This window comes from Gossypium hirsutum, chromosome D12 (assembly GCF_007990345.1).
Source record: "Gossypium hirsutum isolate 1008001.06 chromosome D12, Gossypium_hirsutum_v2.1, whole genome shotgun sequence".
NCBI classification, from domain to species: Eukaryota; Viridiplantae; Streptophyta; class Magnoliopsida; order Malvales; family Malvaceae; genus Gossypium; species Gossypium hirsutum.
In genome coordinates, this window is record NC_053448.1 from 511,748 (window position 1) to 526,295 (window position 14,548).

Sequence of the window (14,548 nt, forward strand, 5' to 3'; positions counted from 1 at the left end):
ATGTACATTTTAAATAAATATATTTATTACATAATTTTTTTCACTTTTATTGTGGGCATGACATAAATCTAATATTATTAGTAGGTTTAAATTAATAAATATTGACATGAATTTCTTTTTTTGTTGCCAATAATTTTCTTAAAATAAAGATTCTAAAATAGCTATTTTTTAATATAAATCAACATTGTTACCAATTTAGATATACTAATAATACTATAAAAATACCAATAAATATTGAGTGTAATGGTAGAGCATATTACAGTATTAAAGAGATAACGGAAGTTCAAACATTGGAGACAATGTTGTCGGGAAACTCTGAATTTGGATTCTAAAAAAAACATGGAGAATGTCTCAAAAAACACTATAAAAAACCCAAACATAGACCATAGAAAGGATATGAAAAATACAAAAAATAATATCACTATAAAAATAAAGATGAAATCAGGTCAAATTAAGGTAAAGGCATTAACTCCTAAATTTCAGCAACATAACGGGGACTAAAACCACAAATAAACCTATATTAAATATTCGGTGGGCGCGCGTAAGCCAAACTCAATGTAGTGTAACGTAACGCGCCAATCAAACAGTCAAGCGTTACATCAATTCAAAGGACCCTACAAAAAGGACAACGGTAAAGCACGGCACGGTATTTTACCAATTTTCCATCCGCTTTAATTAAATTATATAAAAAGTCAACTATGCTCGACTTTTATTCGCTTTTTTTTAGTAAATAAAGAAAGGGTAAACCACAAAAATAGTCACTTTTATTTACCTTAAATTACATTTTAGTCATTTATGTTATCGTTTTGTTACGAAGCGGTCACACTACTGTTAAAGTCCGTTACCTCTCTAACGGAAGTCCTACGTGGCAGTCCAAATGGATTTTAAATGCCAAATTAGATGTCTAGTTGTTGGGATGAAAATAGATTTTTAATTAAATAAAATTCAATTTGGACTATCACGTAGGACACCCAAGCTGACAATTAAAACTCATTTGGACTGCCACGTAGGACCGCCGTTAGGAAGGTAACGGAGTTTAACGACAGAGTGATCACGCCGTAACAAAACGATAACGTAAGTGACTAAAACGTAATATTTCAAACATAAGTGACTAAAATATAATCTGAGATAAATAAAAGTGACTATTTTTACAGTTTATCCATAAAGAAAAGAAGAAGAGTAGTACAAATAATTATTATGGTTTTGACGTCAGTCGTGGTGGTGGAAGCTGTTTTGTGGAAAAAAGGGCGTTTCGTTGTTGATTTGTAATGGGAAAATGAAGATCCAGGTGTGAGGCTGGCTGTGGTCGTATTTAAATAAAATTCTAATCATTTTTTTCTTCCTAATCTTTAATGCTGGAATATGCTATAACGATGGAATTTCAATATTGAATCCATCATGTATGACCACACAAATTAAAATGCAATTAAGGTTTCTTAAATTCAATTACCACATTCACGAATATTTACTTTTTTCTAATTACAGTTAAATTTCAAATAAAAAATTTTAATTTATAAAATAATAATTGAGAGATTAAAGTAGAAAGAATAATTTAATGAGGTATGTATGGTTGAAAATCACTAACTTTGAATAAAATTCCTGTTCTTCTCCTTCTCTTTCATCTGATTACCTTTATACTTTATAATATATATACAGCCTTTATTTTTTCCAGCTTCGAAAGGAATGTTTTTTGATCAATTTTCGTTGATTTAGGTAGTTTTCCTTTGTTTTTTTTTTGGTACTTTGTGGGGTTTTTTTTTCTTTGTTTATCGTTATGGCGACAAACAAGGGTGAAGGGGCTAAAGCTGTAGCGAAAACAGAGACAAAACCTATAGAGGAAATGGCTTTGGGGTGTTCCATTGGGAACCTCAGCGACAAGAAGGACGTGTTTACAAGAGCTGATAAGATAGATTTTAAGAGCTGGGATTTGCAACTGGATAAGCACTTGAGCAAGGCTTGGTCTAGGGACAAAGATGTTTCGCTTGTGACTAAGAAGGAAGAGTGGGAAATCGATTTGGCTAAGCTTGATATAAGACATGTTATAGCTCATGGAACTTATGGCATAGTCTACCGAGGTGTTTATGATAACCAGGATGTTGCAGGTAACCTGTTTTATGTGTTTATATGTTGCTAAAATCCAGAATCCATCTTGGGTTTCTTGTTCATCATCGACTGCTATGCAGATGTTATTAGTTACTGTTTTTGATTTGTTGTGTTGGATTCAATTACAGTTTCTATGTTGTTCAAACATGACCCTGGGATGTGAATTCTTTAGGAGTAGAATATTTAGGGTTGGATTTTAGCCTAGGATCATATGCCTAATAAAGAATAGTTTGTGGAATAGTGGCGCTTGCAACTTGAGGTGAGTCACAGGATGTCTAGTGAATTATAGCATCAATTCTAGGTAAAAGCAACAGGGTGGATCGCATTTTGCCCTTTATTGATAAATTAGTTCCTATATATTAGATTAAAGCGCAAAATGATCATTCTAAAATTTCAATCCATTTTTACTATTACAAATTGGGTCTTTATAAGTCAGCATGAGGTACAAGTGGCTGGTTATTTTATCAACTACACCAATTTTTAATAGTAGAAAGGGATGAAAATTTTAACAAAAAAGACTAGTTTGCTCTTTGATCAACAAGGATTAATTTACCCATTTTTTGATTAAAAGGGGCAAAATGCAATTTGACTTTCAGTTCAGAGGCCTCCATGGTACTTTTATCTCAATTCTACTTGACCTTAAGTCAGTATCAATTTGTCTAGATGCTGCATACGAATGATGCATGCTTACTAGAACTGTCAATGAAGCTGCGTGATTTTACAAAAATGAGACTGCCTTGGCACCTCTTTTTCTTTTCACTTTGAAATTACAAAATTTTGATCTTGATTTCAATGAATACTTGCTTTGGTTATGGAACTTCCAATAAAAGGACAACTGCCTCATGCCCATTTCTGTTTTCTTGGTTTAAAGGGCTTAATTGGAGTTGCCATGGGGCTCCAAATCGCCTTGCTCTTGACCGAGTTCTTTAGATGGCTTTACTTAAATTTCTGAATAAACTTGGTCAATTTGAATTCCAGTTGTTTTGAATGCAAATATTTGTTTTCAAAGGTGCCCTTAATTTTTCTGATGCTTGATTCTAACATCTGTATAGGGGCAGTAATCGGTAATGTCAAGTCATGGACTCTATATGACTTGCTGCCCATATTCTGTCCCTATTTGATCCGAAAACATCTGTTTCGCTGCAATGATGAAGTTCTTAAGCAAACATTTGGCTTGCTGATATCTCTAATTACAAAGACTTCTTAATTTTGCAGTGAAAGTATTGGATTGGGGGGAAGATGGGATTGCTACAGCTGCTGAAGCTGCAGCTCTTCGGGCATCTTTCCGGCAAGAGGTTGCTGTTTGGCATAAGCTTGACCACCCAAATGTTACAAAGGTAATATTGATGATATTGTTTCTTTTATGTGGGCGAGACAGTTCATTATACATCTTATTTTGGTTGCAGTTAGCATGGGAGGATGGCACTGCCTTTTCTTTTCTTCCGGTTTTCATGAGTTCCTTCTAATGTCACAAGTTATGACTGTTGTTTTTCAGTTTATTGGAGCTTCAATGGGAACTTCCAACCTTAAGATTCCGTCCAAAGATTCAACAAGCGAGAGTAATAATTCTCTTCCATCGAGAGCATGTTGTGTTGTTGTAGAGTACCTGCCTGGCGGGACATTAAAGAATTTTTTGATCAGAAACAGGAGGAAGAAACTTGCCTTTAAGGTTGTGATTCAACTTGCTTTGGACCTCTCTAGAGGGTGAGCAACTTTTCTTGTTATGCATGCTAGGATTTCCAGTGTTCATTCTACGGAAAAGTAATGGATATTTTTTGTTCAACTTCTGCAGTTTGAGCTATCTTCACTCCAAAAAGATTGTACACCGCGATGTGAAGACAGAAAATATGTTGCTAGATACTCGTAGAAATTTGAAAATTGCTGATTTTGGTGTTGCTCGAGTCGAAGCTCAGAATCCAAAAGATATGACCGGGGAAACAGGCACTCTTGGTTACATGGCTCCAGAGGTATCCACTCCCTTGACATCCATTAATTGTATCATTTATTTATCCAGTAATTATTGTAACGATGCAAACTTTTTTCTGATCAACCGCAACAACAATTGGATCACTTAAATGCTTGAAGTTCCCTCCTTTTCCTTTTCTCTAAAGAGCGAGAATATAATGCAACCATTTGTGTAGGTCCTTGATGGGAAGCCTTACAATAGGAGATGCGATGTCTACAGTTTCGGTATATGCTTATGGGAAATATACTGCTGCGATATGCCTTACGCTGATCTTACTTTTGCTGAAGTTTCATCAGCAGTAGTACGACAGGTACGAGTTAAAATTGCCTCCGATACTTTTGGTCTTACTGTATGACGGTATACATGTTAACTGACAGAGGAGATTGTTGGTTGCAGAATTTACGACCTGAAATTCCAAGATGTTGCCCAGGTTCGTTGGCAAGCATCATGCGGAAATGTTGGGATGCACACCCCGACAGACGTCCAGACATGGATGAGGTGGTGAGGTTGCTAGAAGCAGTAGATACAAGCAAGGGAGGTGGCATGATACCTGATGACCAATCCCCTGGTTGTTTCTGTTTCACCCGGCGTGGCCCTTGATAAGACTTTATCTCGTTCATTTATTTTGTCGTACATATATATATATACATGTTTAGTTGACAGAGAACATGAAACAGATCATTGTTTGGCTCTAGCTGGTTTTTCAATAAGGTCATTGATTTCTATACTACACATGAATGTAACCATATAGTAGTATGTAAAGGTTAAAATTATTTATATATATACCCCTTTTGGTCGGTAAAGATGGGTGAAATGGAATATTGGGAAATATAATGTTCAGACTTCAGATATGCAGATACAAATGTTCCACTAGACCCGAGTGGCAAGAACAAATTATGTGTGTGTGTGTGTTTTTTTAAATATCTCATAAAATGTCCTCAACCAGCACCAATAATGTCGTTCAAGATCAGATTATGTCTATATCAAACAATAAAGATTATCCCTCTCAAAGCTCATACTAGCAAAGTCTAATTATGTGTTGTTTGAGCTGCACTTGGAGGGGTAAAAATGATAATTATTCCAATTCCAAAGCCAAGTTCTTACCTTTTTTGAACTTTTATACCTATTTCTTGTTCTTTTACACCAGTGGCACTCTCCCGCTCCTGCAATGATTCCAGTTTATGTTGGAATTTCTTTAAGAGTGATGAGCTCGAGTTAGGGGTGTGTGTTTTCTTTTTTTTTTTGAATAATTGAGGGAGAGGAATAGCATTGCTCGGGATAGAACTTAAGCTATCCCAAACTCTCATGCTTAACTCTCATGCTTATAACATGCTTTTACCACTAGGCCAAGAGATTGTTAACGGTGTGGTCTAATTTTCATTTAGATATTTGTACCATTTTTTTTATATATAATTCTTTGGTTTTTATTTTCAATTTATTGGAGCTTTTGTGCTCCTTCGCTAAAAGTTTTATTTATTTATTTATCTTGTTTACATGTAAAATTTAGTTTCTATATTTTTTGTAAATTTGAAATTTAATCTTTCTATTTTTATTTTTAGGAATTTATTCCCTTTACCTTTTAGATTGTAAAATTCAGGTTCAATTGTTACTTTGAATAAATTCTTTTGCTAAATTTGTTAGCGTGATATTTTGAAATAAAAAAATCGATAGTCATGTAACAAAATAAAGAATATTATAATAAACTTAAATTTAATAATTTCTTAAAAAATGTTAACAATTGAATTTATATTTTTAAATCCTAAAAGTTAAAGAATTGACTTTTAAAAAAAAATAAATTTAGAAGCACTATGTTCCGAATGTACAAATAGTACAAGAACTTTAAGGGAAAGGCTTGGACCTACCTATCCCGATAGGACCTCATCAAAGAACAGGAGCTGTTGAGAGGTTCCATAGGCAGCACTTTTGAATGTGATCGTAGTATGTCACGTCGTCTCGTCCCCGCTGCATTGAAGAGTACCTATGCACTATGTTCCGGTTCACTGATAAGGAAGATAGAGTTGGGGTGGGGGTCTACGATGTGATACTCAAGTATGACCCGGGGAGATACATGCTAACTATGGGTAGGAAGCAGGAACCATTATGTAAATAACTTCGGGGGGGTTAAAGATCTCTTATACTACCATCGATCGACAGAGCGTAACGACCAGAAAAAGAAGTGAAGTTAGGAGAAAATTTTAAATTTTTTAAAATTATCAAATTATTCTTTTGGGTTTTGAGGGCGGACCCATATTAATTTGTTATCCATTTTAGGGCCCAAAAAACTTAAACCCTAATAATAATTAAAAAACGTCAAATTCCTCAATCCCTCGCTACAGCCGCCTGGTAGTGCTCCAACTTATCAGGTAACTGAAGAATCTGTTGTTGTGTTTGATATCATAAACCTCTCCAATGGAGATTGACCCTAAACCTGATTCTGAAAATGACGCCCTCGTTCTCGTTAAGCAAGGAGCTGAAGCTGTAAGTAAAGAAAAAAAAAAACTCTCCCTTTTTCTTTCTAAGAAACCTAAAAAAGGAAAAAATGTTGCAAATTCTGTTTAATTCCATTGTTATTGTTGCCCTTTACAGAGAGTTTTCGAGTCCGTATTCGCTGGAAAAAGGTCCATCATCAAAGAACGCTTCTCCAAGAAATACAGGCACCCTGCTCTTGATTCTAAGCTCACTCTCAAGCGTTTAAACGCGGTTCGTGTTCCCCCCCCCCCTCTTGTTTTCTTTTCGTAGAAACCAATTGAATTAATTAGTGTTTTTTTTTGGTTCGGAGAAGGAAGCTAGGTGCATGACCAAGGCTCGACGGCTTGGCGTTTTAACTCCGGTTCTTTACGCCGTCGACCCTGTGATCCATACCCTGACTTTCGAGTACGTCGAAGGCCCTTCCGTTAAAGATGTTTTTCTCGGAATTGGGTCAACAGGCGTCTTTCAAGAGCGTTTAACTGATATCGCCACCCAAATTGGCGACGCGATTGGCAAATTACACGACGGTGGACTCGTCCATGGTGACCTCACCACTTCAAATATGTTGATCAGAAACGGAACTAATAAGCTCGTCAGTGGTTATTCTTTACTTCTATAATTAGCTTTGAGTATGCATTTAGTTAACGCTACTTACTTTTTGCATAATCTTTAAATAGCCTTTTCCTTGTTTAGGTCCTTATCGATTTTGGTCTTAGCTTTACATCAACCCTTCCAGAAGACAAAGCTGTTGACTTGTATGTACTGGAACGAGCCTTGATTTCAATGCATTCTTCCTGTGGGAATGTGGTAAGAAACACATCATGTTCTTGTGTTTGCTAATGAACATTATGTATGCAAAAACACAGTAGTGTTTTGGAAGATTAGCCTTCTTTTTGTTTATAATAGGTTCATTAAAATACCAACAAAATCTGGGTTTTACATATCAGTTTAACTAAGCAACTTTGGAATTGAATGAAGATCCTAAAATGGTCATTTTGAGTGAATTTTTATCATCATCTTACGGATGTGCTTAACTTGATGCGTAGATGGAGCTTATACTTGCTGCATACAAGAAATCATCAAAGCAGTGGTCTTCCACATTGAACAAGCTAGCTCAAGGTACTGCAGTCTCTGTTGTTTTAAGTTTAGCTCTCAAGTTTACCGCTTCATATGTTTGTACCGCCCTAATCTCATTTATTGTGTTCTTGTTGGTTGGCGATGAACTGCAGTGCGACAAAGGGGCCGCAAGCGAACAATGGTTGGATGAGCCTCCTTTTGAGAAATCTGTTAAAGATTTTGATTTAATGCAATGGAAGAAGGTGGTTAAGGATTTAGGGTCTTTATGTTGTGATGGTTTCTGTATATTGCAATTGTAATGCTCTCGTTTTGAACATTGGACTTGATCATGGTGTACAATTACAGGATTTATTTCAACTTGGGTGTATTCTGAATCCTGTATTCCAATTAGCTCTTACTTCATTCAAGTGATTAAAAGTAGTCGTTCTAATCATTTTGCCATTTCTGATGGTCAGCCGAGTTGTAAGGCTTAAACCTGAAATTGTAAAGCGTGGATCTTCCTGGTTCAGTTTCAACCTGGCCGCCATTGGAATATATGTGTGTGTATCAGCAAATAACAGTGAAAATGTTCTTGGAAGGAAACTTTTCTGGACCAGGTTTTAGTACATTTTGGACCATTCCTTCCCTCTCAAGTGTAGGTCTTGGGCTTGAATTGTTTACCTCATAGGCTAAGCAATAATGACTCATTTGGTTATTTATGTAATTACATAAATAAATTAAAAGTGTGGTATGTGTCTTATAATATATATGGTTAGTGATCCATTTATATTAGTGTAAAATTTAATGGTTTTACATTATCCCGTAATTTTTTAAAAAATTAATATTTTAATAATTCAACCGTTATATTTCATGCTCTATTAATGTAGATCATATATGTCAAGTTTGATATAAATTAAAAATTTCTAACTATTTGTTTTATGGAAAAAAATTTTATCCGTTAAACATATATTAATATAAAGGCTTAAGGGTGTAAAAACTCCTCAAAATTTTTCAAAAAATCAATTAAGACTATGCTCTTATTAAAAATTGGAAAAAATATATAAAAAATAAATTTTAAAAAATTATTAAATTTTAATAAAAATTTTCAAATTTATTAAAAAATAGAATATTTTTTATAAAAATCATAAGTAAAAATTGTAAAATTTTATAAAAATCATAAAAAATTAACGAGGGGCTTTTTGATATAAAATGATAAAAGAAATAAAAATTAATAAAAGTTATAGAAAAATTATAAAATGTTTCTTTTGGCACAATAATTTTTATAAATTATTTTATGAAATTTATATTTCTTTACATTGTATAATTTTCTTACGACTTTATAAAATTTTATATTTCTATATATTTTATAATTTTATACTATTTTAATAAAAGTTTACAAATTTTATATTTTTATGATTTTTATATTTTTTTAACTGTTAATAATTTTTTAATATTTGAGTTTTTTTATTAAGATTTAATAATATTTATAGATTTTAATTTTTTATAATTTTTTTTCTAATTTTTAATAAAAGCAAAGACTTAATTTCTTTTTCTTTTTTTTTGAAAAAGTTTGAAGGTCTTTTTTTATGCATTTTGAAAGTTCAAGTACCTAAATGAGTGCAAAAAAAGAGAGTAGGGGTTTAATTGCTTTTTTTTAAAAAGTTTGAGTGCTTTTTTTATGCATTTTGAAAGTTTAAGTACCAAAATGAGTGAAAAAAAAAAGCAGAGGCTTAAATACATTTTTTGAAAAAATTTGAGGGCTTCTTACATCCTTAAGACTAATATAAATAATATTTTAGATTGATACGATAGAGATATCGAGTCAATTAAAAAATTTACATACATGACAAGTACAAATATATTCATAAATCTAACGATTAGATTATTAAAATATAAATCGTATAAAAATTTACGAAATAGTCTAAACTAGGTTGAGTTGATTTAAAAAAAAAAAAAACAAACTCATATATTAGACTGAATAATGACAAATGAACTTATTCGTGACACTCTCAAAGTTTGGAAAACCTTAACCATAAGCTTCGATCTCTGCTTTATTGAAATCTGCCGAAAGCAACATCTTAACATCCATTGTATCTGCATATTTTGGCCTGTATCATTGCAAAGACATAAACTAGTCAAATTCTCTTTAACCAACCATTTGTTGTCAGCTATGGATTTTAGTGCCTATTGTGAAACCCACCCGAAAATTCCTTTCACAGAAATGGGTTTCATTTCTTGAGCTCTAAAAGGGATTTAGATTTCGCAGTAGCCATAAAAACCAATACCAACATGGTACTGCTATGTTAGTTAAATGATGTTGACTGCAACAAATGAAACTGTACATGTGGGGTGAACCCTTGATATAGGTACAAGGAAAAATTCCAGACCTAGACTATTAGGAGCCGAAAGTCTTTTTTAACATGTACAGGCAAGCATTGATTTCCATTTTTGTCTCTCTAAGCACTTACAATGGCAAGCATTTGGTCGAAGTTGAAATCAGACATTTCAATGTCAAAATAGCTTCTTGGAGTGTTGTTAGCAGGGCCAATGTGAGGATCAATTAAACCATGAAAGCTATGTGATACCAATACTCATTTATGCTCTTGTCTTCTTTTATTTATTTTAAAGTCCCATTAATCTTTTGCTTAAGCATACTGCTTTTGGGGATTTTGGTAGGACCAGTTTGCTTTAAGTTTCATTTTTAAAGTCTTGAACACCACTATTTTCTGTAAGTAGTTTATGCTTCATAAGTCAAAGAGGTTACCAGATGATCATTTTTAGCAAGATTTAGCATCACCATTACATTGCTAGCATCAATTTTAGGGTGACACCTATTACACATAAGAATCCAATTAATTAAGGAAAATAATAATAATAATAATAATAATAATAATAATAATAAGATTTCCATCCCAGGCACAGCTGGTGGATTTTGTTTTGGTGTTGAGGATATTAAAAATTTGTTTCTTTTTTTAACTTTTTTTTAATGTTTAAGGTGTGAGGATTCAAATTTGAAGGTATTATTTTTTAAGATTAATAAATAATTTTTTATTTAAAATGTGGTATTTGTGTTATTTTTTTTGTCTAAATCGATGCTTGTATTTGATATGAGTTCTAATTTTGGTACTTGAAGGTAACAATATTAACTTTTTATTGTTTAAATTGGGTTTTAAAACTGATTTCATAAAAGTTCATAATTAGCTAATATCAAATTAACCCTAAAACTTGAGTTAAATCACATCCATTAAATTGTATCTATTACAATTAATAGTAAATTTATTATATTAACAAAATCATGAAAAATTCAAACCTAATAATATTAACAATTAACTTCCCTCAAATCAACCTTAAAACTTAAATTAATCACTTTTAAGTTAACGTCATTACTTTTGAGTACAAAAATATATAACTTTTTTCGAATACAGGTATCGTATTGAAATAAAAAAAATCACATATCCAACATATTAAAAAAAGTGCCAAATTCGATTACCAAATGATAAATTAAACCTATATTTTAAAGATAATTACTCAAATAAAATTGTCAATAAACTTTGGTTCAATGGTAGTGTTGAGATCAAGAAAACATTGAGATCTCATGGTTTATTATTATTATTATTGCAAAAAGAATGAGCACAGATTACATGAACACTTAGCCGTAATGTTCCGACACCATTAGCGTCCTGTAACAGCAGACAAACAACATTTCGAGGAGGATCAATCGACATACTCAGACCAAGTTGCCTACTCAACGCTAACGTTGCCAAGCTATCCACTACTCGATTACCTTCCTGATAAACATGTACAACATGTTTCATTAGATAATCTTTGAGGCTTGAAGATGTGTGGGTAGGCCGAGCATCTGACCCTATTGATTAAAATTAATAATTCAATTTCATCCCTTTTAAACCTTTAATTAATTTTTTTAAATATTTTTGAACCCTTCCAAAAATTACAATTCAATATAAATAATTTGAATACAATACTTTTATTTGGACCATCAAAATTCGTCCAATTTTATCTTAATCTCAACACAAAGATAACACCCATATTCAACACGAGTATCCTTAAGAAGGATTCAAGAACTAATCCAAATGAACTCTTCCCATACTTTTAAAACTATATAATTACATGATAACGTATAGAAGAAGAAGAAGAAGAAGACAAGCTTGAAAACAACGTGGAATAATAATAATAATTTAAAAGCTGGACATATGAACGTGTAAGAATGACAGGTGGAAGGGGTTTGGTTCACAAGTGATGAAATGGAGGTGGCCCCTTTGTGATGTGATGGGTGCAACATCAAATTCAGGGTTGGGGAAGGCCATGTAAAAATAATGAAAAGACAGTGACAAGATTTTTGCCCTAGGTCAATGAAGGTTGATGAGCTCCTAAATTATTTGGTGAACTGAAACCTACTTCTTTTTATAATTACCTTCAAGTGAAAAGTTTCACATCAATACGAAACTAAAAACACAATATTTATATTTTGTATTTTTTTTAGTCTAACCAAAAGTGTTTTTTCTCGTTTTATATGATGAGATTAATTTTGTTCGATTAGGGTGATATTGAGGTAATTTTTTTTATAACAATAGGGATTTTAGAATAAAAAATATACTTTCAATTTTCTAAATCGTAAAGTTCAATCACTATAAAGTTTTAATTAAAAAATAATTAAATGACTTAAATTGTAATTAATATAAGGTTAAAAATATCAAATATACCATGTTTAACATTAGGAAGTGTATTTCATGAGCATCTTATCATTAAATTAATTAAACTAGGTATTATATATATATTAAATTAAGGTTAGTTACCTAATTGACTAAACTAATTACATTATATATATAAGCATTCGGTCGGAAGTGAGAGAAGACTTCATCTTTTCCACCGAATTGAAAGAAAAATTAAAGAAGAACTCCATGGCCATATCTTCAAGGTTTTATGCAATAAATTGGTTAGTGCAATTAAGTCATTTTCTTGTAATTTTTATATTTTTGAGGTCATAATAGCTCCAATATTGTTTGTGAAAAAGAAAGATGAAACTCTGAGATTGTGTATTGACTACCGACAATTGAATAAAGTCACCATAAAGAACAAGTACCCGCTTCCTCGCATTGATGATTTATTTGATCAGTTGAAAGGAGCAACTTTGTTTTCTAAGATTGATCTTTAGTCAAGATATTATCAGCTTAGAGTCAAAGAGTTAGATGTACCGAAAACTACTTTTCAAACTTGATATGGACACTATGAGTTTTTGCTAGTGTTGTTTGGGCTTACTAATGCTCCTGCTGCTTTTATGAATTTGATGAACAAAATTTTTCAGCCGTATCTAGATCGGTTTATTGTTGTGTTCATAGATGATATCATGATTTACTCAATGAATAAAAATGATCACGACCAACATTTAAGGGATGTATTACAAACTTTACGAGAAAGTAGTTGTATGCCAATTTCAGCAAATGTGAGCTCTAGTTACGAGAAGTGAGATTTCTAGGCCACGTTATATCAGTTAAAAGTATTCGTGTTGATCCAAGTAAAATATCAACAATCGTTAATTGGAAACCTCTAAAGAATGTCATCGAAGTAAGAAGTTTTTTAGGATTGACAAGATACTATCAGCGATTCGTAAAAGGATTCTCGATGACATCCCTCTCGTTAACAAAGTTTCTATAAAAGAATGTTAGTTTTGTTTGGTTTGAAAAATGCCAACAGAATTTCAAATAGTTGAAAACAATGTTGACTGAAGCTCAGATTTTAACTCAGCTTGAATTTGGAAAAGAATTTATTGTGTTCAGCGACACGTCACTCAACGAATTAGGTTGTCTACTAAATAAGACGGAAAAGTGTTTGCTTATACTTCTCGACAACTTAAACCACACGAGAAAAATTACCCTACCTATGACTTGGAACTTGCAACAGTTATTTTCACTCTAAAGATTTGGAGACATTACTTGTACAGAGAAAAATGACACATTTTCATAGATCATAAAATTCTAAAATACTTGTTGACGCATAAAAAATTAAATTCGAGATATCGTAGGCGGCTCGAATTGCTTAAAGATTATGATTTGATCATTGACTATCATCCGGGAAAAAACCAATGTTGTGGCAGATGCTTTAAGTCAGAAATCTCTGTTTGCTTTAAAAATAATGAATACTTGTCCAAATTTAGAGCAAGATGGATCTATTTTAGCCAAGTTGAGAGCTAAACTTGTATTTCTGTAAAAGATCCAAGAGTTGCAAAAAGATAACACCGAGTTGCAAGTGAAACAAAAACTTGTTGAAGACAATTAGACCACTGAGTTCAGTATTGATGATAACATGAGTCTCTACTTTCGGAACCATTTGTGTTTATTGAAGAATTCAAAATTGAAATAAGACATTCTTCACGAAGCTCACAGTAGTGCTTACACTAAACATCTAGACAATAATAAGATGTATAATGACTTGAAATCGTTGTACTGGTGGCCAGGAATGAAAAGAGAGATCTCTAAGTACGTGGTAAAATGTTTAGTATATCAGCAGGTTAAAGTAAAACATCAGGTTTTGTCAAGTTTATTGCAGCCTATAATGATTTTTGAGCGGAAATGGGAATGAATCACCATGGATTTCGTATCAGGTTTTCCATTAACGTCGAGAAATAAAGATGCAGTTTGGGTGATAGTTGACAGGTTGACTAAATCGACTCATTTCATTCCTGTGAAAATTGACTATTCACTTAATAAATTGAATGAAATTTATATCTCTAAGATTGTGAGATTGAATGGTGTGCCTTTATCTATCATTTCAAATCGAGATACGAGATTTACCTCTAAATTTTGGGGTAAGTTACACAAAGCCTTGGGCACTAAGTTAAATTTTAGCACGGTGTTTACCCTCAAACTTATGGGAAACCGAAACGAGTGATTTAAATACTCGAGGGTATGTTGCATTGTTGCGTGGTTGAGTTTGAAG

At 32.6% G+C, this 14,548-nt stretch overlaps 2 protein-coding genes across 2 annotated transcripts; both read left to right on the forward strand.

Annotated features, from left to right (window-relative positions):
* Window positions 1–1,349: 1,349 nt before the first annotated feature.
* LOC107930586 (serine/threonine-protein kinase STY13) lies at window positions 1,350–4,872 on the forward strand. The gene is made up of 6 exons (XM_016862255.2): window positions 1,350–2,102; window positions 3,319–3,440; window positions 3,599–3,807; window positions 3,896–4,070; window positions 4,245–4,379; window positions 4,466–4,872. The coding sequence occupies exons 1-6, from the start codon at window positions 1,775–1,777 to the stop codon at window positions 4,667–4,669; spliced, it is 1,173 nt and encodes a 390-aa protein (XP_016717744.1). The 5' UTR covers window positions 1,350–1,774; the 3' UTR covers window positions 4,670–4,872.
* A 1,493-nt stretch (window positions 4,873–6,365) lies between these two features.
* Window positions 6,366–7,989, forward strand: LOC107930577 (EKC/KEOPS complex subunit TP53RK). Its single transcript, XM_041108108.1, has 6 exons — window positions 6,366–6,547; window positions 6,656–6,769; window positions 6,852–7,130; window positions 7,232–7,345; window positions 7,585–7,657; window positions 7,768–7,989. The coding sequence occupies exons 1-6, from the start codon at window positions 6,479–6,481 to the stop codon at window positions 7,803–7,805; spliced, it is 687 nt and encodes a 228-aa protein (XP_040964042.1). The 5' UTR covers window positions 6,366–6,478; the 3' UTR covers window positions 7,806–7,989.
* Window positions 7,990–14,548: the final 6,559 nt, after the last annotated feature.